Here is a 21742-nt window from a genome sequence, read left to right as displayed (position 1 = left end):
ACCTGTATGACTTTACAATGGTCAAATGTGTTGGAGAAACTGGGTTATTGCTAGATACAAGTTATTGCAGTCCCTCTGGTGTAAATGCCATCAGAACTACAATACTTCCTGTTGAAAAAGGTCACCCTTCCTTCTCTTTTAACTCCTCCATTCCTTCCCCCAACAGAATAAAACACTAGAATTTATTTATACGTATTTGATGTTGTAGGTCTAGGTGAAAAAAAGTAATTGTTTCACTGCTCTATTTATATATTATGTCTGAATTATTCTGTGCAGGAAAGGCCAAGAAATGCATGTGAGCTTCATTCCATTCCTCACCTTTGCGTGACTGTCAGCTGCAGTTGGCAAGACTCTTTTACTTAATGGAGTTTCATGTGATGGAAAGCAGTTTTAGAGCCCGAATTTCTACTGTGCAATACTTTTCCCCTCTGGCATGTATTTTTGTTTGTTTGCTTCAAGGTAGTACAAGGTTAGTGCAGTTTGTGGTACTCCTGAGTCAGAAGGAAAGCCTCTGATCCTCAAGGTGCAGAAAAGCCAAGGGTGCTGGTACACTGATAAAAGTTCAGTTTGGGGAAGAGGACAACGGAGATGAATGGAATGTGGATGTGGTTTGTAAGGGGATGCTCCTGCTTGCCATCTTCACTGCTGAAGGATTGGGCCCTAGTGATTTATTCCTTTGTGAGTTGCTTTTATTGCGACTGGAAATCAGCTACCAAATTGTAGGCTGCTTCTGCTAGGAAAGGTGCAGTGGGAGAGAGAGGTGGAATCCATGTTTTCAGCAACAATGGGTGAAACAGAAATATTCAGAGACTGACTTTCTGCTTTTTATTCAGCTAAAGGTCTGAAGCACTTATGTAATTGGTTCCCTTACTCTCAGTGATTCATGGCCTTGCAACTGCATTCAGTGCTGCTTTCCTCTCCAGTTCAGCCTGCTTTTAGCTCTTGGCTTAAAGTAGAATATTTAAATAAATAAATTTATTAGGGGAGGAAAAAAAAGGAAAAAATTAAAATGCTCCAGTATATTTTTAAATGACAAATGGAAGCAGAACAGTCACCAGTGAAACTTATTCTTGTTGATCTTCCATCACTCGCTCCTGGCTCTGCCATGACAGCTGTACAGTCCTCAGTAACTCTGAATGTGTTTGCAGCCCATTGAACTCCCATATGTGATTGTGCTCATGCAGAGGCACTCCATTTAACAGTTTCCTTGCAAGAATGCTGCAAAGCTACAAGCTGCCCTGTGGTTCCTGTGTATTTATGGATATATATTAAAAAATGAGCCTAGCATTTTTGCTATGTCTCACCTTTTGGCAAGCTACTCTATTCACTTTCGAGCAAGCACCACTGCATGCCAAGATCTTGTTCTGTTGCATTTCCTTCTGTTTTGCTTCTGGCTGGTTAAGTACAGGTTCATTCCTTGTAGCGTGGGTTATTTTTGACGTACAGCAGCCCAGTTTCTCTGCTAGAAAGATGCATTTGTGAATAAGATTTACAACAGGCATCAGGATACTTAGTTGTGGCCCAGCAACAGAAACGGTGCATTCGGCCCAAGCAGTGGAGCTGCTGTGAAGAGGCAGCAGCACTCCCCGCTATATTTTGTTGTTGTTTAACCCAGAGACCACCAGATTTTCCTAGTGGACATAGCCACCCCTGTGGGTTTCATGGCTCGTCTCAGCTCAAGATGTCTGCAGCCGCATCCTTGGCCATTCCCCGGGGAATCACAGCAGCAGCAGTGGGGCACTCACCCTTTAGCATGTCTCGAGGCGTTGTCCTTCGCTGGAATCCTTCCTCTGGTTCTGTATAAATGGCATTTGTTGTTTCTCAAGGGGATAGTGTACTCCTTAAAAGTTTTCCAACCTCATGACCTGTATAGTGGATTTTTTTTGGCCTTTCCTCTCTTTGTCTTTCCATGTAGACCAGATATTTGAAAGGGCAGACGATGGATAATTGTGTAACGTGCAACTCGTTTATATTTTTTGGGATCTTTAAACTCGGACCGGAACTCAAATCACGGCATCACCAGGCCAGTTGCGGCACACTCTTTATTGCCCTTTTCTCCTCGTTTCAGTACCTATTGTTTCTCCTTTCAAATATGTGATTGTATTAGCTCTTTCCATATGAAAGAATTCTCCTTATTTAAATAAAAAAAAAAAAAGCGAAAAAAAATAAAGCAGGTTCCGCTTTTCTCAGAGTCGCCGTCACGTTCTTTGGGCTGGAAAAGCCGTATTTGCGCCTTTCCGCCGGCGCCAGCCCGGGCCGCCGCACGCGGCCGTTGCCACGGCAACGCCACCGGCCTCGTCCCCGTTCCCGCCCTCCCGCCGCTGCGTGCGTCTGACGTCACGTCCTGGCGCCGCCATCTCCTCAGGGCCGGGGGTCGCGGTGCCGCCGCCGGCCCCGCGCTGTGGCGGCCCCGCGCCCGGCGCCCCCCTCACCTCTGTAAGGCTGGCGAGGGAACGGGGGGTAGGGCGAGGCCGGCTGGAGGGGGGAGTGGTGCCGCTGCTCCCCCCACGAGGCTCGGTGGCAGGTACGAGGCGTGGTTGGGGGTGGCTGGTGGCCCCGCTGCTCGCACCAGCCTCAGGGGAGGGTGGGAGGCTGAGTAGCGGGGCGCTGATCCTGTGTCGGCCCAGAAAACGCTGAAAGGGGAGTGTGGAGCTGGATGCAGAGTGGCTGGTAGGGCCTTTCGACCCTACAAGCCTCAAGGGTGAAGGTGCATGTGGGATCAGTGATCCCACTGCCCTCCATAGAGCCCGAAAGGGCGAACAAGGTGTGGCTGGGGGGTAGCAGTCCTAATACCCCCTCATAAGGCTCAGGGGAGGGGACATAAAGCCTGGTAGAGGACTTATGGTTCCTCGAGGAGATGCATGAGGTCTGGAGTGCTGCACTCCTGGCCTTGGGTTGGAGGCCTGCATGTGCTGCAGGGAGAAGCGAGCCCCTCTCAGTGTGCTTTTTGGGGTGCCAGGGACTGTTGAGGCAATGTCAGAGCACAGGTGATGACCTGCCCTTGTCGTGCCATGGGGCTTTGGTGTGGTGTCCCCAGTGCCAGTGGGGGACACAGCTTTGCTAGGGGCTGCTTAAGTCTCTCCCACATAGCACTTGTGTTTTGTAGGTTGTGAGGAACATGGGCATTGGCGCTGCACTTGATGGTGGTGATGTGTCCGTGTCTTACTTTGTTCTCCCCTGATCAAAGCCACACAGATGGATTTGTTCCAGTAGCTTTCAGTTGTATTGAGGTGAGGAGATACAACACTAATTCCTGACTCTTTTCTGACCTACCTTTTAGCAGTCCTGCCTGCAGGAGTGGAGTTCAATCCTGCTTTCTGCAGCACTCTCCCCTAGGCTGCGCTAGAGCCCTGCTCCCATTGCCAGCTTTGTAAGACCGAGGATGTTTGCAGGTTCTACCCTTTAACCCTTCCCAAGAAATACACTTTTCTTTCTTTCTTTTTTTTAAGCTACCAGCAGCCTGGTGCCTGAACACGTGGTTTGCCTGTCACTAGCATCAGAGTTTGGGCTGAGAGGTTTGTTTAATACAAAGCAGAATATAGACTTGAATTAAGCAATTGTGTTTCTGCAGAACCAGTGTGAGAATAAGCAAAGTGTCTAGCTTACTGTTGAAAACAGAGAACTATACACGTTGAAGCAAGGCAGAAGAAAAGTCAAGTTTGTTTAGTAACTTTGTTTTTAGAGTTCCTACTGCAGAAAACACATAAATGTGGAACAGGAGAGAACTTTGGGAGATCAGTTACCATGAACTACTAGTAGCAGAAAGTAGTGATATGTGTGCATTGTGTCAATTGATCTTCAGCCAGCTTTGAGCCAAAGGGTGACTGCTGCTCTTCTCTGTTTGCTTTTGGAGGTTTGTCCAGACCTTTGGCAGGATGCTGGGATTTCTGAAGAAGCCGGTTGTGGTTACTGCAGAGATAAATATGAACCTCGTGGCTTTGACTGTGCTGGGATTAATAAGCCGTCTATGGGGGCTTTCCTACCCACGGGCTGTAGTGTGAGTTGAATAGTTTGTTTTCTACTTGAATGACACAGCATTTTGGTTTTTAAACATTTGTGAGTAAGAATGCAGGAGTAGAAGAGCAGAGCTTGCCTGATGTCTCTGTAAAGATGCTGGTAGTGTTTCCCTCAAGGAAATTCCTGAGGGGAAAGTACAGAGGCAAAGCCACTCTGCTTCATTGTGTTCTTGCTTTTCTGCCAACACATCAGTGTTTCCTTTCTTAGTATCCTGTAGCCTTGCAGGTTATCCCAGGTAGATCTGACCATGTTTCTGCCTCTTGTGTTTCAGTTTTGATGAAGTTTATTACGGCCAATTCGTTTCTCTCTACATGAAGAGGATCTTCTTTGTGGATGACAGCGGCCCACCCTTGGGCCATATGCTGCTGGCTTTGGGAGGTGGGGCATCTCCTGAAATTGGGAAGCATCTGTTGCTGTGGAAGAGAGAGGTGGTGGTTAGAAATGAGTTGGCAGATCCTGTTACTGGGGAAAAGCACAAGGCAGCTGAGAGATTCTGGTGTAGAGATAATTAGGATATATTTAGTATTGTTAGGGATTTAGTACTGTTAGGGGACTCTTGTGTGAGTACTGGGAGGTGATGGAGCCATGTATCCATTACCTCACTGTTATCCAATCCTTTGGATAAAGACAAAGGTAAGATGAGAACTGCTAGTGACTGGAAATAGTAGGCAACAAGCAGACTTTCAAGCCTGAATTCCCTCCTGTAGCCAAGATATGCACAACATAAAAGTGTCTTTATGGGAAGCAGAGATTAAATATACATGTCACTTTGTCACTGAGAATCTGTTTTTCCCAATTTATATTCTTTGTGCCTCTGCACATTCTCAAGTGCTGCTGCAACAAAACAGTCTGAAAGAGGAGCCTTTGGGGAAAAAGAGCTTTCATGCGTGCAGAAGCGGTGTGTTTGGGAAATGGTTCCAGGACCAATTTAGCAGCAGTTTTTATGCTTGTTTTGAGACTGGAAATTCTGAATTGTTGTTTATGTTGTAGGTTACTTAGGAGGATTTGATGGAAACTTCTTATGGAACAGGATTGGAGCTGGTGAGAGCTGATTGTAACTGTCATTCTTTTGAGAAAATAAGCAGCATTTTAGTGACTGATGTTTCTTTTGCCTGACTAGTGGAAATAATGCTATATCTGACACCTTCACTTCTGTTAAACAGACCTTCTGCAGGTCTCTAGCAGAAGCTCAAAGCACTATGATTCCATAGCACAGATTGTTTTAAAATCAGTTCCAACAGTTTAAGCAATACCAGACAGACTACAAATTAATAGAAGCTGGATTCAACAACTTGCTGTAGACAGAAGGAATTCTCTAATGGTCTGTCTTCTCTACAATTAATGTTTTCCATTACTGTTACCTCCTGTCTCAGAATACAGCATGAATGTTCCTGTCTGGTCCTTGCGACTTCTGCCAGCACTGGCTGGTGCTCTCTGTGTGCCTTTAGCTTACCAGATTTTGGTAGAACTACAGTTTTCCCACTGTTCTGCACTTGGAGCTGCTCTTCTGATTCTCTTAGGTAAGATTGTTTCCCTGGGCCCCATTGTTCATACAGAGGGAGAAGGGTCTCCCTTTCCCTTGGGAATTTTTAGGATGCATAAAAGGCTGGAGTAGTGTCTCCCCACAGAATGCTAACATGTTGGAGCCCACTTTCAGCTCTTTGCTGAGCCTCTCTGGTCCCCTCTATCCCTGTTGCTCTTCTAGGCTGAGGCTTTATACAAGTTCATTTCATTATTAAGCAAAGCAGGCAGCCTGAACAGCCTCAGAGAAAGAAACATTTCTTGTGTCCAGGGAGGCCTGTACTCTCTTCCTTAGGGGTTTACAAGGTTGAGTTACAAGGTACTGGTTTTTAGACCTTACTTACAGTCAGCTCATCAAATTTATTCATCTCCAAACCAGTCTGTGCCCTTAGCTCCATCATTTCACACTGTTCTGGTGTGTATATATGTTTGTTTTTTCTCTGAGAGTCTGCTGGCAGCAGCCTGAAGGGGAAAGGGACTCTCAGAAGCCCATTAGCAGTCTGATAAGAGCAACCTCTCCTAGTTACTGGCTGCTCTGATTCTGGCTCAGGGAATCTTGCACAAAGCAGCTCATTGCAGCTCCCTTTCTTGAGGGTTTGTTATCATGCTCATTGCTTGCTGGGATCACTGCCCTGGCTCTCTCTGCACCTCTCTGGATTTCCCAGCATTCACTCTCTTTGCCTTTGCAGGCAACCACGGCACCTTTATCTGCTGTGGCCTGTGAGACTTTACTCCTTGCCTACCTCTTTGTCCTTGGAGACAGTTATGGCCATGTACTTTGCTCCTGCTGGAAAGTTTTTGTCCCTTCAAACCCAACACCTCCCTATTACAGGCTGTAAGATTGCGAATGAATTAGCTGCCCTTAAAGGGACAGGTCCTTCTGTTGGATAACGATGTGATTGTCTGAGGTAACACTTGCCCATAGATAAGTTTCTCTAATTTTGTGCCTGTCTCTCTTTCCCAACAGAGAACTCTTTGATCACTCAGTCAAGGTTCATGCTGCTGGAATCAATATTGATTTTTTTTATCCTACTTGCAGTTTTGTCCTACCTGAAGTTCTACAATTTGCAAAAGCACAGGTAAAGCTGGATTGTCTCCCATCCTTTTGGATATTCTTGTGGTGCCTCTTTTTTTGTCACAGACTGTGTGGGTTTTTTCTGTAAGTCACTTCACCATTCAGCAACTCACTTGGTCTGTCTGCAAAATCCAGTGCCTTGACCCCTCATATGGCTGCTCCAGAAGTTTTCTGTCCTCAGCAAGGTTGGGTTTTCTTATTTTACCATAAAAATAAAATCCCTTGGGAGTATTCCTTTGCCTACCCACACTTTTGGCTGGGAGGTTTCCTTCCTCCACAGGTGATGATAACAGGTCCTTTGTTACTGTTCACAGGCACTGAATTTTGTGACTTCATAAGTTGTGTGATCCTTACAGAGGATAAAGTAAACAGAGACTAGCAAGTGATTTAATACCTTTCTTGAATCTATAGTATCAGATGGCAGGTAGTGTTCAGTTTTGCTTTTCAGAATACAGAGAAGTATGTTTAAAAATACCCTGTAGGCCAGGGCTGAGAGTTGGTGGCATGGGAGATTCAGAATGAGATACCTCTGAGTAGAATAAGGAATAACGAAGTCCTGCAAGATTTTTTTTCAAGTTAAATTACCTGAATTCAGGATCCTGAGAAAGTGCCCAGTTGTCACCATAACATCCTCTCTTTTGTCCTTTCATTTAAGTTCCTTCTCTCCAAGCTGGTGGTTTTGGCTTCTGTTGACTGGAGTAGCTTGCTCTTGTGCAGTGGGGTAAGTGATGATGTCTCTCTTTGTTTTAGTAAACTGATTTTCTTGCCTGCCACCTGAGTTATCAGTGTGGATTTGGGTTTTCTTGGTGCAGTTCTGGGCAAACATCTCAAAAGACTTTTTAGTGTTTCTACAGAGACAATGTCAATTCACAGTGGGCAACAGCAGGCATTAGAGGGTACTTTCCTGGGGAGAACACAATGCATTTCTCAGATTGCTTTATGTTATAAATAAGCATCTTTATTTTACCCCTCCTTCCCTCCTAGGTGTCTTAAGTCTGAATATAGGGACTCTGTGCTTTGTGCCAAAGAAAGTTCTCTGTCACTGTGGTTATTTAATGATACCTTCTAGTGTCAAAGCCTTGGATGTTATTTATGTTGTTGTAAAGTCCTTGGACATTAAATACATCCTGTTCAAGAGAAAATGGCAGTGTTTATATCTCAGGTAATTGCATTGTTTTTAACTGTGTTCATTTTGTTATGCACTTTGTTCTCAGAGTGAAATACATGGGTCTGTTTACCTATATGCTGCTCTTGGCCATCGCAGGACTCCACTTCTGGCACATGATAGGAGACCAGAACTTCTCAAATGTAGGTAGCACAACGTGCAAAAAACACTATGTGTGACTTTTCAGTACAGGAGCCAGCCAGGAGCCTTGCAAGCCCACAGATAACCATGGGGTTTGTACTGAAATCCCCTGTTGTAGTCTGCGAACCCTCATGTCACAGAACAGTTTCCCAGCTCACTTGCAGGAGAAGATGGAGTTAAATTTAAGATAAGCATGTGTGTGTGACTGGCTTCTCTGCTCTTATCCATGTCTTGCTGATTTGTGGCTCAAAATCTACAGTTTCCCATACCTCCTGCTGGCTCCAGTTCAAGTCCTTGGTGGACATTATCCAGCTGTCCTCAGAGTTAGAGCTCAATAAGGGTGGTTGGAGAGACTTATAAACGACAATCAAAACAAGCCAAGTGCACTGGTATTTTTATTGTTTTTACTGTCTATCTGGAGCATGAAACCATTGAGTTCTTGGTGTTCTAGGTCTCCTTGATGTGCCATTTTCTGGCCAGGGGCCTGGCCCTCATCGCCATCCCAGTGACAATGTATCTGTCCTTCTTCTATCTTCACTTGACTTTGCTGTATCGCTCTGGGCCTCATGACCAGATCATGACAAGTGCTTTCCAGGCCAGCTTAGAGGTAAGGTGGTTGTGAAACCGATTTTTATTAGGGGAGAAATCTGGTTCTTGTTGGCTATTAGAGGAAAGGTGTGCAACTTGTTCAATTCATCCTGTTATTTCTTCATTTCTTGTCATTTAACTGTTTTGCAGCTGTGATACTGCTTTAAGATGAAGCAATTATGACTCAAATCCTAATAATGTATGAAAAGCTTTTCCCAGTGAACCAAGAACAGTGTGTTTACTCTTCTGCTGAAGATTTGACCCTTCCTATAGGAAACGCCACAGAATTAGAGAAATGAACTCTGAAGTGATGACTTTGTAGACTATAGAATGACTGACTTTCTGTAGTGCCCAGTGTGTCTTTTAGAACACCATGGTTTTAGGGATATTCCCTAAGACCCTGTAGTCTGTCAGGGGTTGGTGTATTTCACATCTGCTGAGTGTGGTGCTGCAAGGCTTGATTTTCTGTTGATACAACCACATGAGAAGGCATTATGCTCATATGCTGCTATGTTAAAGTGACAACTGATTCTTAATAGAATTGAAATAGCCTCTGGGTTGATTCTACTCCCCAACTATTGTGTCATTGTACTTCTCAGGGTGGGCTGGCTCGAATCACTCAGGGTCAGCCCTTAGAGGTGGCCTACGGCTCTCAGATCACCCTGCGGAACGTGTTGGGCAAGCCCATGCAGTGTTGGCTCCATTCTCACACAAATACTTACCCCATCAGGTGAGAAGTCTGTATTGTTAGACTGAAAGCATGCTCTAGTTCTTCACCTGCCAGTCCCAAGTGTCTCATTTTGGGTCCTGGCAATATCTTCCCTAGTCCTTCAGAGCATACTGCAGCTGTACAGCTTGGCTGTGCTCTGGAGGCATGGAGGCAGCAGTCTGGTGCTGCTTTGTGTTGCTGTAACTTTGTTGTTACAGAAATGCAGTTACACACCTGTGGGGCTTTTTTTAACTCTCTGCAGATATGAGAACGGCCGAGGCAGTTCCCATCAGCAGCAGGTGACCTGCTATCCCTTCAAGGATGTGAACAACTGGTGGATTGTCAAAGATCCTGGAATGTGAGTATGCAAGAGATTTAAATGCCAAGCTGCTGTAAGCATAGCTTCTCTGTGCTTCCAAAACCTAAGCAAGGCATAGCTTGGATTCAACCTAACTGTTCTCTGCTTAAGGGTGTGGAGGCCACGTGTAATCTTGAGCAAGTAATATCAGCTGCAGAGTTGGTAAGGGCAGCTGTTTGCACAGTCCTCCTCAATGTGCTAAAAGCATTATTGAAGGCTCTGAAATTCTGTCTGATCTGCTCCTGCCAGAATGTGGGCTGTGCTGTGCACAAAGGGAACTTTAAAGGCTCATGAGACCAGTGGGAACTCTTGAGGTGCTTTGCATGAAAAGGAAGTTCTGCTTTTTGAAGTGTGTGAGTCATGGCATTACAGTGCCTTGATGAGTTTTATCAAACCTGAATGACTTTTGCAGAATGAGTATTTCTTTGTATTTAATGTGTAGAATGAGCTGTAGAATCTGCCATGTTGAGAGGGATTCCAGGCAGGTGCCTGAGCCTGAGAGGCCTGGCTCATGCTAGAGTTTTACCATTGTAACTGTCAGCAAGGAGCAAGACTCTGTTCTTGTACTTTTGCCAATAAAACCACTTTTGTGATACCATTGCATACTGATCAAAAAGTTGATTTGGTAGGTTTTCTGTATTGCTCTGGGAATTGTATAAAGTCTTACCAGCAGTGTCACCATAAATCATACCTCCTGTTACCAATCCTTTGAGTTATTCTGCCCTTAATGCCTTGATGAGCTTTGCTTCCATTCTACTACAATCTATAGATCGCTTTTATTTCACATCTTACTGCCTAAATGTCTGTCCTTGCCTGCAGCTTCTGACCTAACAGCTTGGTCATGACAAGGTTGCATTCTGTAAGAGAACTTAACCACTTCCTCTTGGGTGTCCCTCCACCAGGCAGCAGCTGGTGGTGAGTAACCCCCCCAGGCCCGTCAGGCACGGCCACATCGTGCAGCTGGTCCATGGCATCACGACTCGCTACCTCAACACGTGAGTCTCTTCCTCATCCTCTTCTCCTGCTGGCTCATTCTGCATTGTCTTTTCTCAGAATATCTATTTGGGGTGGAAGTGCAGTGACACAGATGTGCTATAAACTGCCTTTTATCTGTGGACTCTTAAAACAGTGGGGCCAGGCAGGACCTCGTGGTCAGTTGCACAAACCATCCCTGTGGCCCAGAGAAAGGATGCAGCATGATTATTTCATAGTGAGATGACCAATCAGTGTTCAGTGGCTGTGAGCTGCTTCTGGTCTTCTCTACTGGTGGCCTTTAGAGGGGCTAATAGTTTCCCCTGTGGTCACATTTCATGATAGTTCTGCAGGTTCCTAAATCCCCTTGGTGAGGCATCCTCCTGCCCCTTCCCTGTCCTCACACCAGATAATATTTTGTGTGACTGTAAGTCAACTCCCCTGACTTGAATTGTCACTGAAATGTGTGAGGGATGTGTTCTGAAAGTTAGGAGGATGTGTTGGAGACTCCTGTGTGCTGTGGCTGATTGCCATGGATTCTTTCCTGTTTTGCAAAACCTGCAGTATCAAATTGCCCCCTGGCTGCTTCCTGACTATCCCTCAGATTAGGAAAGGGGTTGTTCTGAGCTTGGGTGTTTGCTGTGTCCCTTCCAAACCTAATTTGTTCATTACTGGAAACCCTAGTCAACAGGGTCTCTGTTTGTCACAATCAGTGCTTGTTCTTCAGCCTGGCATAGCAGACATCTGCATTGGCTTCCTCTGAGTCTGTTCCTGGCAGCTCTTGGTGGTGGGGAGTGTTCTCTTTCAGAGTAAGCACTGCAATCTGTATGAGTTATTTTTCTTGCTTTATTCCTGAATCTGGTCTAAATTCAATGCTTTTATGGAAATGCTGTTGGAGGATCTTACTTGTCTTTTAGGCACGATGTTGCTGCCCCTCTTAGCCCCCACTCCCAAGAAGTTTCCTGCTATATTGATTATAACATCTCCATGCCAGCACAGAACCTCTGGAGAGTGGTGAGTGGTCAAAGGGAAGGGAAGAGCTCATCATATTCCAGCAGAAACAGCTGACACAATGACCATCAAAAGGCATCTTTCTCTTGTAGGAGATCCTGAATCGGGAGTCAGACACAGATGTGTGGAAGACAATTCTCTCAGAAGTGAGGTTTGTTCATGTGAACACCTCTGCAGTGCTAAAGGCAAGTGCATTTCTTTGCATTTCCCTGTAGCTTTTGCTCCATGCAGGTCTCCTCATTTCAACAGCTCCTAATTTGTGTCCTCCAAAATGCCTAGACCACTAAAACAAATTAGTAAATAAGAGGAAACAATAAACTTGCTTGATGTGATGAAACAGCAGTGTGTGTTTCAGCTGCTCACACACACTTCATGCCTTTTCAGCATGCAGAGCTGTCCTGTTTCTCAGGTGTGACCACTGTGCAGAGCTGGGGCTTAGCTATTGCCTCAGACCCTGATGCTGAGTCACAGAAACACAGACTCATTTTGGCTGTAAAAGACCTTTAAGATTGAGTCCAACCATTCCCCCAGCACTGCCATGGCCACCACTAACCCACAGCCCTCAGCCCCACAGCTTTAAAATACCTCCAGAGATGGGGACTCTCACCATGGCCCTTGGCAGCCTGTGCCAGGGCTTGACAACTCTTTTGTTAAAGAAATGTTTCCTAATATCTAATCTAAGCCTCTGTGTGCAGTATGTGGAACAGTAGCTGGAATAGTTAAAGAGCTCTTCAGAGAGTCTGTCAGAATGACTGACTTGGTGGCTGCAGCATTTGAGGCAGTGTTGTGTGGTGACTCTTCACATGCTTCCAGCCATCCCTTGCAGTCATCCCCTGCTCAGGTAGGGCCTAGGAACTTCCATCCTCATGTTCAGATTGCCAGGACTGGCAGTTTACACTCATCTTTCCCTTTCAGCTGAGTGGAGCATCGTTACCTGAGTGGGGATACCGGCAGCTGGAGGTGGTTGGAGAGAAGCTGACTAAAGGCTACCACCAGAGCATGGTCTGGAATGTGGAAGAGCACAGATATGGGAAAAGTATGTCTCAGCATCACTCTAAAAGCTAATTTCCATCACTGGGGGATGCATCATGTTGCTGAGAAGGTGGCATTGTATATGCATTCAGCTCTATCATGATGCCCCTTAGAGTGCTCTTGCAGTTGGACTGTGCATTTCAGAAGGGCCCCAGGAGTGCGAGGAGCCAGGGGCATGTCCTGTGTGCTCTCCTCTTTCCAGCATTCTGCCCATACATGGTTATTTCTAAGCTATGCTGTTTTCTTCCAGGCCAAGAGCAAAAAGAGAGAGAAGTGGAACTCCACTCTCCCACACAGATGGACATAAGTAAAAACCTCAGCTTCATGGCAAAGTTCACAGAATTGCAGGTGAGTGTCTTGCTATACCCTTCATCTTTCCTTCTGCAGCAGAGCAGAAAGCTGAGCATTTCTGGAAACTTTGAGCCTGAGGATTCACTGTTTATTCCTTGCTGATAGAGTAGTTTGGCTTCCTCACTGAAAAACTATTTCTGAATGCACTTAGAAGGGCATAAGAGGCCTGTGCTATTCAGTAACACATACCCAAGTGACGGTGTAGAGAAAGGAGGAGGAAGATGATCAGCTGGGCACCCAGAACTGTAGGCAGTGGTGGTGATGCCCCTTACTGACATTGTAGACATTCACTAAGGCAAATGTGTTATACATGACAGAAATAAACCCATTGTACTGACTAGTATCCAATATGAGATAAGCAAAATCTTCCTCCACTCTCAGGTTAGAAGCTAAGCATCCTACACCTAGAGCTGTTCACCATGCCTGCTGTCCCACTCATTGCTCCAGTTCTGAAAGCCTTCTGTTGACCTTTTTTTTTCTAGTGGAAAATGCTCACGTTAAAAAATGAAGACACAGAACACAAGTACAGCTCCTCTGCTCTGGACTGGATCACGATGGACACAAATATTGCCTACTGGCTCCACCCCAGCTCTGGTGTAAGTATGAGGGAGATGTGACTGTGAGCCTGGTGAGGAGAGCAGGGCTGCAGTTCCAGCCAAGCAGTTGCTTCAGCAACTTCCTGGGTTATTTTCCCTGAGGGTTGGAGTTTTTTAGGGGCATGATAAAAGCAACTACTGTCAAAGCTGTAATTAAATCATGTCTTCTTGGACATTTGGGGTTTTTTGTAAAGGGAAAGTGCAGTTTAATAGTTCCCATTATTGATTCCATTCAGAATCTCCAGTAGCATCTTTTAAATGCCTGTGTTACAAGAGCCTTACAGCAGCAAAGCTGGATCAACTACCTTTGTCCCAGAAAAGATCAGGTTACTAGCCAGTATGTAGGTAATATTTAAACTTACCTCAAAGAACTGTAGCACATTCCTGCTTCTGGCTTAGCCCATCTTCTGTCCTTCAGGCCCAGATCCACCTCCTTGGGAATGTTGTCACCTGGGCTTCAGCTAACCTTGCTGCCCTGGCCTATGTGTGCCTGTCCCTGTGGTACTTGATACGACGGAGGAGAAAGATTTATGACATTCCTGAAGGTCTGATGCCATTGTGGATGTGTGTGTGTGTGTGTGTCTGTGAGCCACATTTTTGCTATTACATGCCTGGCTATGCTGCCACTTCTTCCTGCCCACTAACCCTGAAATTGTTCTTGGGGACATACAAGCACCTGTAGCCCATGAAGAGACTGATTAAGGTTATTGCAGTGTGACCATCACCTCATGAAACAAAACAGTAGCCAGCATAACATTTGAGTCATTGCCTGGATGTAAGAATTGTCCAGGCCTCAGATTTGCATTCTGCTGATTCCTTTGCTGATTTACAAGAGGTAGATGTGGCTGTGTGTTTACCTTGGATGTGTTCCAGCTGAGGTCCCATCTCCTGGGTGGTTTTATGCTGACCTTCCTGGCAGTGCATTGGGTTCCTGGCACAGCATTGCTGTGAAGCTGCTTCGTGTTGGCTGCAACTGTCTTGTTGGGTACTTCACAGAAGTGTGACAAAACATAACCACACTCAACAGGGAAATGCTTGAATTAAAGTTTGTATTACACAAACTGTAGAGACTGGGGAAAAAACCCACCCCAACAAAACCAAACCACAACAGCAGGCAACCTTTTAGGGACTTTAGGTTTCCTGGGACACTGCTTTGAGGTATCTCCTGTCCCCACAGATGCGTGGCAGCTGTGGGTATCAGCTGGTGGGGTCAGTGTTGGAGGCTGGGCTGTGAATTACCTGCCCTTCTTCCTGATGGAGAAAACACTCTTCCTGTACCACTACCTGCCAGCCCTCACCTTCCAGATCCTCCTGATTCCCATCATGCTGCAGCACCTCGGCGATCACCTCTGCAGGTATTTGGTTTTGACAGATGGACAGAGAAGTGACACTGTGCTGTTCCCCGGGGCTGCCACCTCGGCAAGCTGCTGCAGTTCCTCCAGCAGTGGCCACAGGCGTGTCCTTTGCCTTTAGAGAAGCCAAGGCCATATGTAGGGCTTTCCTTTTGAATGAAGTGTTTGGCTAGTGCCTTGACTGCTCTTTCCTCTCCCATCCCAGATCTCTGCTTCTCAAGAGCATGTTCAGTGCGCTGATTGTCGCCTGGTTCTCTTCAGTTTACTTTGTGTATTGGACCTTCAGCCCCGTGACCTACGGGCAGCCCTCGCTGCCTGCTCCTGAGCTGCAGGGCTTGCGCTGGAAGGACAGCTGGAACATCCTCATCCGAAAGCACTAACCCTGGCAGGCTTCTGCCAGGCAAAAGGAGATGCCTCAAAGGCAACAATTTACTGTTAGGGTAATTGGGAACAGTCAGCAAATAACTGAGTGTAGTCCAGATCTAATTACTACAGGGAAAAATGGTTCCCCACAGTACTGTAGCTGTTATGAGCAGCTCCCAGTTTCTGCCTGTTCCAGTCATCCTTCCACTGCCCCTCTGGGTCTGAAGGTTGCTGGCTTCACTCAACAGCATCCCAGGTCCTTGGCTGGGAAGAGGGTGCTGCAAGGGCTGCTTCTTCCTCTTTTCCCAGGAGTATGAGGAGGACAGTGGCTTCCTCTGACACGGTGTTGCACTTTGGGCTATTTTATATGTTTCCTGGCACCTTGGACTGCAATTCCATGTTACAAGTTAGGAGAAGTGGATACTCCCCAACATGTTGGATACTTTTCTCTGTTTACAGTTCCTAAAATCTGGGTTTTCCCAGCTCTAAAGCTTCCACATCTTTATCAGTATGTGGCCCTGCAGTCTCCAGCATCATCCCATGACTCCACTCCTCAGCAATGCAGCATTTGCCCCCACTGTCAATGCTCATCCCTATTTCATTACAGCATTAAGCTGAGTTTATAAATAGTTGACCTTGCATAGAAGGGTGACTTGTTAGTCTTATCTATGTATAATCATTTGGCATAACCATAACTGTTATGAAGCCAAGCAGAAATAAAACAAAATGAGGCATTAAAAATGCTGTTACAGCTAAACAGGCTAAAACAAAGCTTGAGGTGGGACAAAAAGCCAGCCCCAATCCTTCAGCCTTGCCATGTTCATACAGAGCCCACAGCCTGGGAGGGGTAACGGCACTGTGGTATCTTCTGGGCTGCAGGGTTACCCTCCAACCTCTGAGCAAGGTTTAACTGATGGTGCTGACAAGGAAACACTAACTCCAACCTGTGGGTTCAGGGTGAAAACCTGCCTCAGCCTGTGCCCTGGCCTGCAGCAGCAGGGGAATCCCCAGGGCAGAACGTGCCAGCAAAGGGCTTCGGGGAGTCACTCAGGAGGGGATCTGCAGCAGCTCTGCACAAGGACTGTAGTGCCTACACCACATTTGGGTCTGTTTTCTCAGCACAGCTCCAGCTGACTCAGTCCTGCACAGACCAGGGTGCTCCTTCCTGCCTGGACAAACACTATTTAAGGCAGCATTGTGCTCCCCTGCCCCAGCAGAAGGTATGATCAAACATCACAGTCATGCTGAGGAGGTTTTAGTCACTAGTTTGCTCCTACTTCAGTCAGCCCTGATAGCTAATGCTTCAGTGGAGTAGCTCATGCTCTAAGTCTGGCACCCTGAGCTCAGCAGCACCCGGCAGCCCTTAGGAACTGAACTGTGGTGACCACTAACAGACAACAAATCACTCACTCCCAGCCTTGGAAAGCCTATGGAGATCACAGCACAGACCACACTTCTTTTTTCTCAAAACCCTCAGCCATTGCAAGACTGTAACAATTCTGAGTTAAAGGGAGAGAAAACTGTTGAGCCTACAAAGCATCTCCACCGTGTTCCTTCCCGCTGGTGCAGTGCAAGCCACACAAACACTTTGTACAGAGCACAGTCCTTTCTGCTCACTGCTCATTTGTTTATTAGCCAAAGTCACACACCCAACAGCCAGACCCTGCTTTTAAAAAACTAGCAAATATCAAAAAGTTCCTCTTTATAATATTTCCCACCCCACCCATTCTCAAAATCACACCATAGGGTCCAGACCCAGGAAAGACACCACAAGGACATTTTCAAAGGCCCAGCCAGTGTTTCATTTCAGATTATTTCCACCCCCTCCCCAGAACTGTGGCTGCAGTATCACTGACCTGGGCTAAACATCACAAACTGGGATGTCACTGCTTCTACTGCCAGCCTCTTGTCTGCTCTTAGAACAGACAGACATTGTGGAGTTTAAACTGCCTGAGTGCAAGGTGAGTGCTCTGAGCCTGTCTGGGTGAGCTGTTTGTGCCATCAGAAGGGAGAGGTTATAAACTTGGGCCGTCTCCCCTGCTGATCTCATCACTCACCTCTGGAAGTGGAGGGATTCTGCCCAGCAGAATCTGCCACCAGCACTATGGAAATGTCCTAAAAGACATGAATACTGACAAGGTCAGGTTTCTGTTTCTGTGAGCAGCTCAACCCAGTTGGAGCTCACAACATTCAATATCTGTGGGAAACGAAACGATTTGGGTACAAAAAGATAATCAGACAGGGTAGCAAGTTTTGGGAGCTCAGAAAGGAATAAATTAGGAACCAGAATCACACGACTTCTTGGGCTTGTCCCCCCTGATGAACTACAAGTCATCAGTCTCTGTCTCATCTCTGTCTCAGGGCAGATTCCTCTCTAGCTTGGTCAATTCAGTCTCCAGAGGCTGCTACTGGGTAAAAAGGAAACTGGCCAGCAGGAGAGCAGAGCTGGAGGAGCCAACAGGCTGGAAAAGAGCAAGCACTGCACCTGCCTGTGCAAAGGAGCAGAGTGAGCTAGTCCTGGACACAGACTGCTTTCTCTTTTGAGAAAACAACAGGCAGATACATTTCCTGCTGAGGGAGATGGTGGTCAGGGAACTGGGGCACCTTGCTAAGGACCTGGCAGCACTTCGATTGGCATTAGATCTCATTTTGAAAGTTAAAGAGAGCCAAGTGGCTCTGCCTTTGGCCAGTTCCTCAGGTAACACCAGAACTCCTGACACCGCGGGGCTTGGGAGGGCAGAGGCCCGGCGGGCCAAGCCCTCCCTCTGCCCTCCGCTTCACAGCAGCATCCCCTCCGCCGCCAGGGTGATGTAAAGGGCGCTTCACCAACCATTTCTGTTGAAGTTCTTTCCCAAAGGCGGTCTGGAGCAGCGGCGGGTCCGTGGGGGTCAGTGTGGGCGGCTGCTGGACTCGAGGTGGGAGCGTTTGCCGGCCGCCAGCGCGCTGCTGCCCTCCGCGGCCTCGGGGAACGGCCGCTTCGAGCTCCGGCCCTGCCCGTTGACGGCCCCTCGCTGCCACTTGCAGATGTCTCCGTTCAGGATGTCCTGAATGTGCTGCACTATGAGGTTTATGGCCACTGCAGAGAGAAAACAGAGGGGATATGTGGGCTTTCCTGGCTGAGCTGTCTAGAAAACGTGGAGCAACCAGCCCTGTTCAGCATGAGGTTTAACAACAAGCCCTTAAATTAAACTGTGTCTGTGCTCTGCAGCGAGGTCAGGCCCCAACGGGAACCAGCACTTGCAGCACCAGCTGTAACACCACTGTCCTGCTCTGCAGCTCCAATCACATGCCCTCCTCTCAGCCCCAGCAGCTCCCTCCCCTGCACCCCTCCAGCAAAATGCCTTCCCTGAGGAGCACGTGGTGTGGTGTGCGACCTGCTCTCCTCCCAGCCCCAAAGGAAAGAAACTGCAACACAAAACGTTCCATCTAAACACAAGGAGAAACTCCTTTGGTGCTGAGGTGAGGGAGCCCTGGCCGAGGCTGCCCAGGGAGGCTCCTTCTCGGGAGGTCTTCAAATCCCACGTGAACACATTCCAGTGTGACCTGATCTAGGTGGGACCTGCTTTGGCAGGGGGTTGGACTGGATGATCTCTAGAGGTCCCTTCCAACCCCCACCATTCTGTGATTCTATGAAAGTCTCCCCAGAGAGATCAGACAGAACCCAACTCCTTACCCATGTTGTCGACTCCTCGGGGGATGATCACATCTGCATACTTCTTTGTCTGCAAAACAGCAACAGCGGTGGAGCCCGTTAACAGGAAGAGCCAGCTGCACCCTAGGAAGAAACTACCAAACACCAGGAAGCTGGGGGCAAAGAGGAAGGGTGGGCTGAAAGTTAAAGCCCTCAGTCATGGCAATGCCTAAACCAACTGAGAAGTCACACTGGCTATGTGCTCTGGATTTAAGATTAGCATCATCCTTGCTGTCCCTTGGCAGGGAATCTTCAGGTAGCAGCAGCAGGTCAGATGTGGAGCACTGGCTTTGATGCTTCTCAAGGGTATGTGAGCCTTTGAGGCTGAAGTCTGTCTGCCAAAAGCTGCTTCTAATCAGCATTTCACAAGCCATTGCTAAATCTGCACCCCAGGGGTGTGTGAAATTCCTTCCTGCCCCAATGACATTGATCTTTGCTACCCTAGAGCCCCTCTGCTTTTTTCCTCCCCTACTTACGAGGTTGGCAAACTCAGCATTTCTGAGTACTTTACAATCCCAGAATTGCTTTCATCTAGACCAAGGGGTACCTGAGCCAGTCTTATTTAATCCATCTTATTTAATCCCATCTTATTTAATCCATATACACAATTCTGTTCTCAAAGGCTTTGTACAAACTAATTTGATTATCTGAACACCTAAATGGTCCCACAGCAAACGGACACTGCCGCAGGTTTTCACCCATGCTCCCTTCCTGAGAGGGCCCTGCTGGAATCCCAGCTCTTCTTTCTTCCTGCAAGATTTAAGAACTGCAGAGTGGGAGTGTTTCAGCCAAAGGGACCCAGGTGAAAACAGTCAGAAAGAAGAAAATGTGTGCAGCCTGGAGGGATTTCTGTGGTGCCTTGCAAGGAAAAGAGACCAAGCAGTTGAGTTCTTTAAGCAAGCAGCTTGTAACGGTTAAAGAGATGAGGCAGAGGGAGAACGTGGGATTTGTGAACTACAAATATCACAAGGCAGCACTGCAGAACCTCAGCTCCCTCTCCAACCTCAACCCCTCCCAAAACCCCCACAAGTCCCACCAATGAAACCCTGAGTACCGGCAAGCAGAACTCCTCGAAGGCAGGCTTGACGAAGGTGGTGTACTGGGTGAGGATCTGCTCAAGGTCTCTCCCACGTTTCATATCTCGCAGAACTGGAACGGGAAGATAAAGCCCATGAGCCTCCCCACAGGGCCGCGGCTGGCTCAGGAGCAGGCCGAGGCTGCCCGTGACGGCAGAGCGTTACCTCTGTGGGACAGCCGGACGTCGGAATCCGTGTCCACAAACAGACGCAGGTGGAACATGTCCCGAATGTCTTGATTGTAGAAAACCAGGATCCCCTCAAAGAGGACAACGTCAGCAGGATAGACCACTGTCGTCTCTGCCAGCCTGCCAGGAAACACCACCCCCGGCACGTCGTTCTGTGGGCCTGGCACCACCGGCGAGCGGGTCATCCCCAGCCGGGACACCCCCACCCCTGGGCTCCCCAATGGAGGAAACCTGCCTGGAATGGGTCACGAAGTCATACGTTGGTACCTCAACCGTCTTGCCCTCAATGATATTTTTCAGGGTTGTGTGCATCAAATCGTTATCAAAAGCATCTGCAAGAGGAAGGTTTGAAGAGGAAGAATTTCAGATGCTGCTGTAGCAAACGTTCTACTCAAACTTTCCGGCCACGAAGGAAAAACTGTCCAGTGTTACAGCAGGAAAAACAGACTCTGAAGCTGCCTCCTTCCTACCAGCAGCCACACAGCACAACCTGCCCAAGGTACAACCAGCAGCCACACAGCACAACCTGCCCAAGCTACAGCTGCTGTGCTCCGGTACAGAGGGAGCTTGGTGATTGTAGGAAACCACAATGACACCAAGAACTCAAAGCATGAAGCCAAACCACTTGGTAACTGTATCACTCCATGCAACTCCTGCTCTGTTGGCAGAGAGTAAGCTAGAAGCCGTCAGACGTTTTCAGTACTTCTCACTACCCAGCTGGCAGCCACACCTGCAGCTGGGGCCCAGCACTGTCCCGTCCGCAAACCACCGCCCTCCCCTGCACACGAAACACCAGGCTTTGAGGAGAGGGGGCACCGTGACAGCCGGGATGCTGCCCAGCACCGCCAGACCGGCAGCAGCACGTACAGCTGCGAGGCAGACACGCGTTTTGCCCCGGCCCAGCCGGCAGAAGCGGGCCCGGCCGCGCAGCCTCACCTGGGTGGTCGAAGTTGTACTGTCCCCGCAGCGCCTTGGCCTGCTGCTCGGCCGTGAGCACCTGGTAGAAGCTGTCCTGGCTGAGGATCAGCACCTTCCGCTGCCGGTGGTCCACCTCCTTCTGCCCCAGCAGCTCCATGATCTTCTCGCAGACTGTGGACTGAGGGGAGCGGGAGCTCAGCCGGGGCGGCGGGACCCCGCGGGACCCCGCAGCCCGCCCGCAGCCCGCCCTTCCCCGCCGGCCCCGGCCCCTCCCCGGCCGGCGGCGGGCCCGTCCCTGCGCGGAGCGGCGGCCGCGGGGCCTCACCTTGCCGCTGGCCGTGCCGCCGCTGACGCCGATGAGGAAGGGCTTGGGGCGCGGGCGCTCGGGCTCGGCGCTGCCGGCGGAGGCCATGGCGGCGGCGGGCGCGCGCGGGGCGGGGCGGCGCGCGTCACGTGGCGGGGCGGGCGCGCGCACCCCCGCGGCAGGCGCCGGGCACGCGCACAGCCCCGCGCCGCGGGCTCGCGGGTCGAAGCGAGGGCGCCTCGCCCCGCGCCGGGCACGCGCAGCCCCTGCGCCCCCTGCGCCCCCTGCGCCCGCCGCCGCGCTCCCGAGCTGCC

At 48.5% G+C, this 21742-nt stretch overlaps 2 protein-coding genes across 4 annotated transcripts; one reads left to right on the top strand and one right to left on the bottom strand.

The window, feature by feature from the left end:
• The first annotated feature begins 2356 nt into the window (after nt 1–2356).
• POMT1 (protein O-mannosyltransferase 1) lies at nt 2357–15992 on the top strand. 3 transcript variants are annotated; one of them, XM_062011275.1, is made up of 21 exons: nt 2357–2524; nt 3107–3230; nt 3854–3997; nt 4289–4395; nt 5008–5058; nt 5391–5537; nt 6506–6617; nt 7269–7334; nt 7828–7921; nt 8371–8526; nt 9107–9237; nt 9479–9574; nt 10477–10569; nt 11464–11560; nt 11650–11742; nt 12473–12593; nt 12840–12937; nt 13423–13536; nt 13955–14081; nt 14714–14891; nt 15094–15992. In XM_062011275.1, the coding sequence occupies exons 3-21, from the start codon at nt 3876–3878 to the stop codon at nt 15266–15268; spliced, it is 2178 nt and encodes a 725-aa protein (XP_061867259.1). In that variant the 5' UTR covers nt 2357–2524; nt 3107–3230; nt 3854–3875; the 3' UTR covers nt 15269–15992. The 3 variants fall into 3 exon arrangements, with proteins under 3 accessions (XP_061867259.1, XP_061867260.1, XP_061867261.1); XM_062011276.1 differs by lacking the exons at nt 13955–14081; nt 14714–14891; XM_062011277.1 differs by lacking the exons at nt 13955–14081; nt 15094–15992 and having other exon boundaries at nt 14714–14869.
• An 862-nt stretch (nt 15993–16854) lies between these two features.
• On the bottom strand, nt 16855–21539 carry UCK1 (uridine-cytidine kinase 1). Its single transcript, XM_062011278.1, has 7 exons — nt 21450–21539; nt 21143–21302; nt 20442–20538; nt 20184–20326; nt 19997–20091; nt 18925–18973; nt 16855–18327 (listed from the first exon to the last, which is right to left on the bottom strand). Exons 1-7 carry the CDS (start codon nt 21534–21536, stop codon nt 18140–18142), a joined length of 819 nt encoding a protein of 272 aa, XP_061867262.1. The 5' UTR covers nt 21537–21539; the 3' UTR covers nt 16855–18139.
• Between the last annotated feature and the right edge of the window lie 203 nt (nt 21540–21742).

Source organism: Colius striatus, chromosome 19 (genome assembly GCF_028858725.1).
Source record: "Colius striatus isolate bColStr4 chromosome 19, bColStr4.1.hap1, whole genome shotgun sequence".
Lineage (NCBI taxonomy): Eukaryota > Metazoa > Chordata > Aves > Coliiformes > Coliidae > Colius > Colius striatus.
This window is presented reverse-complemented; position numbering and strand designations above follow the sequence as displayed.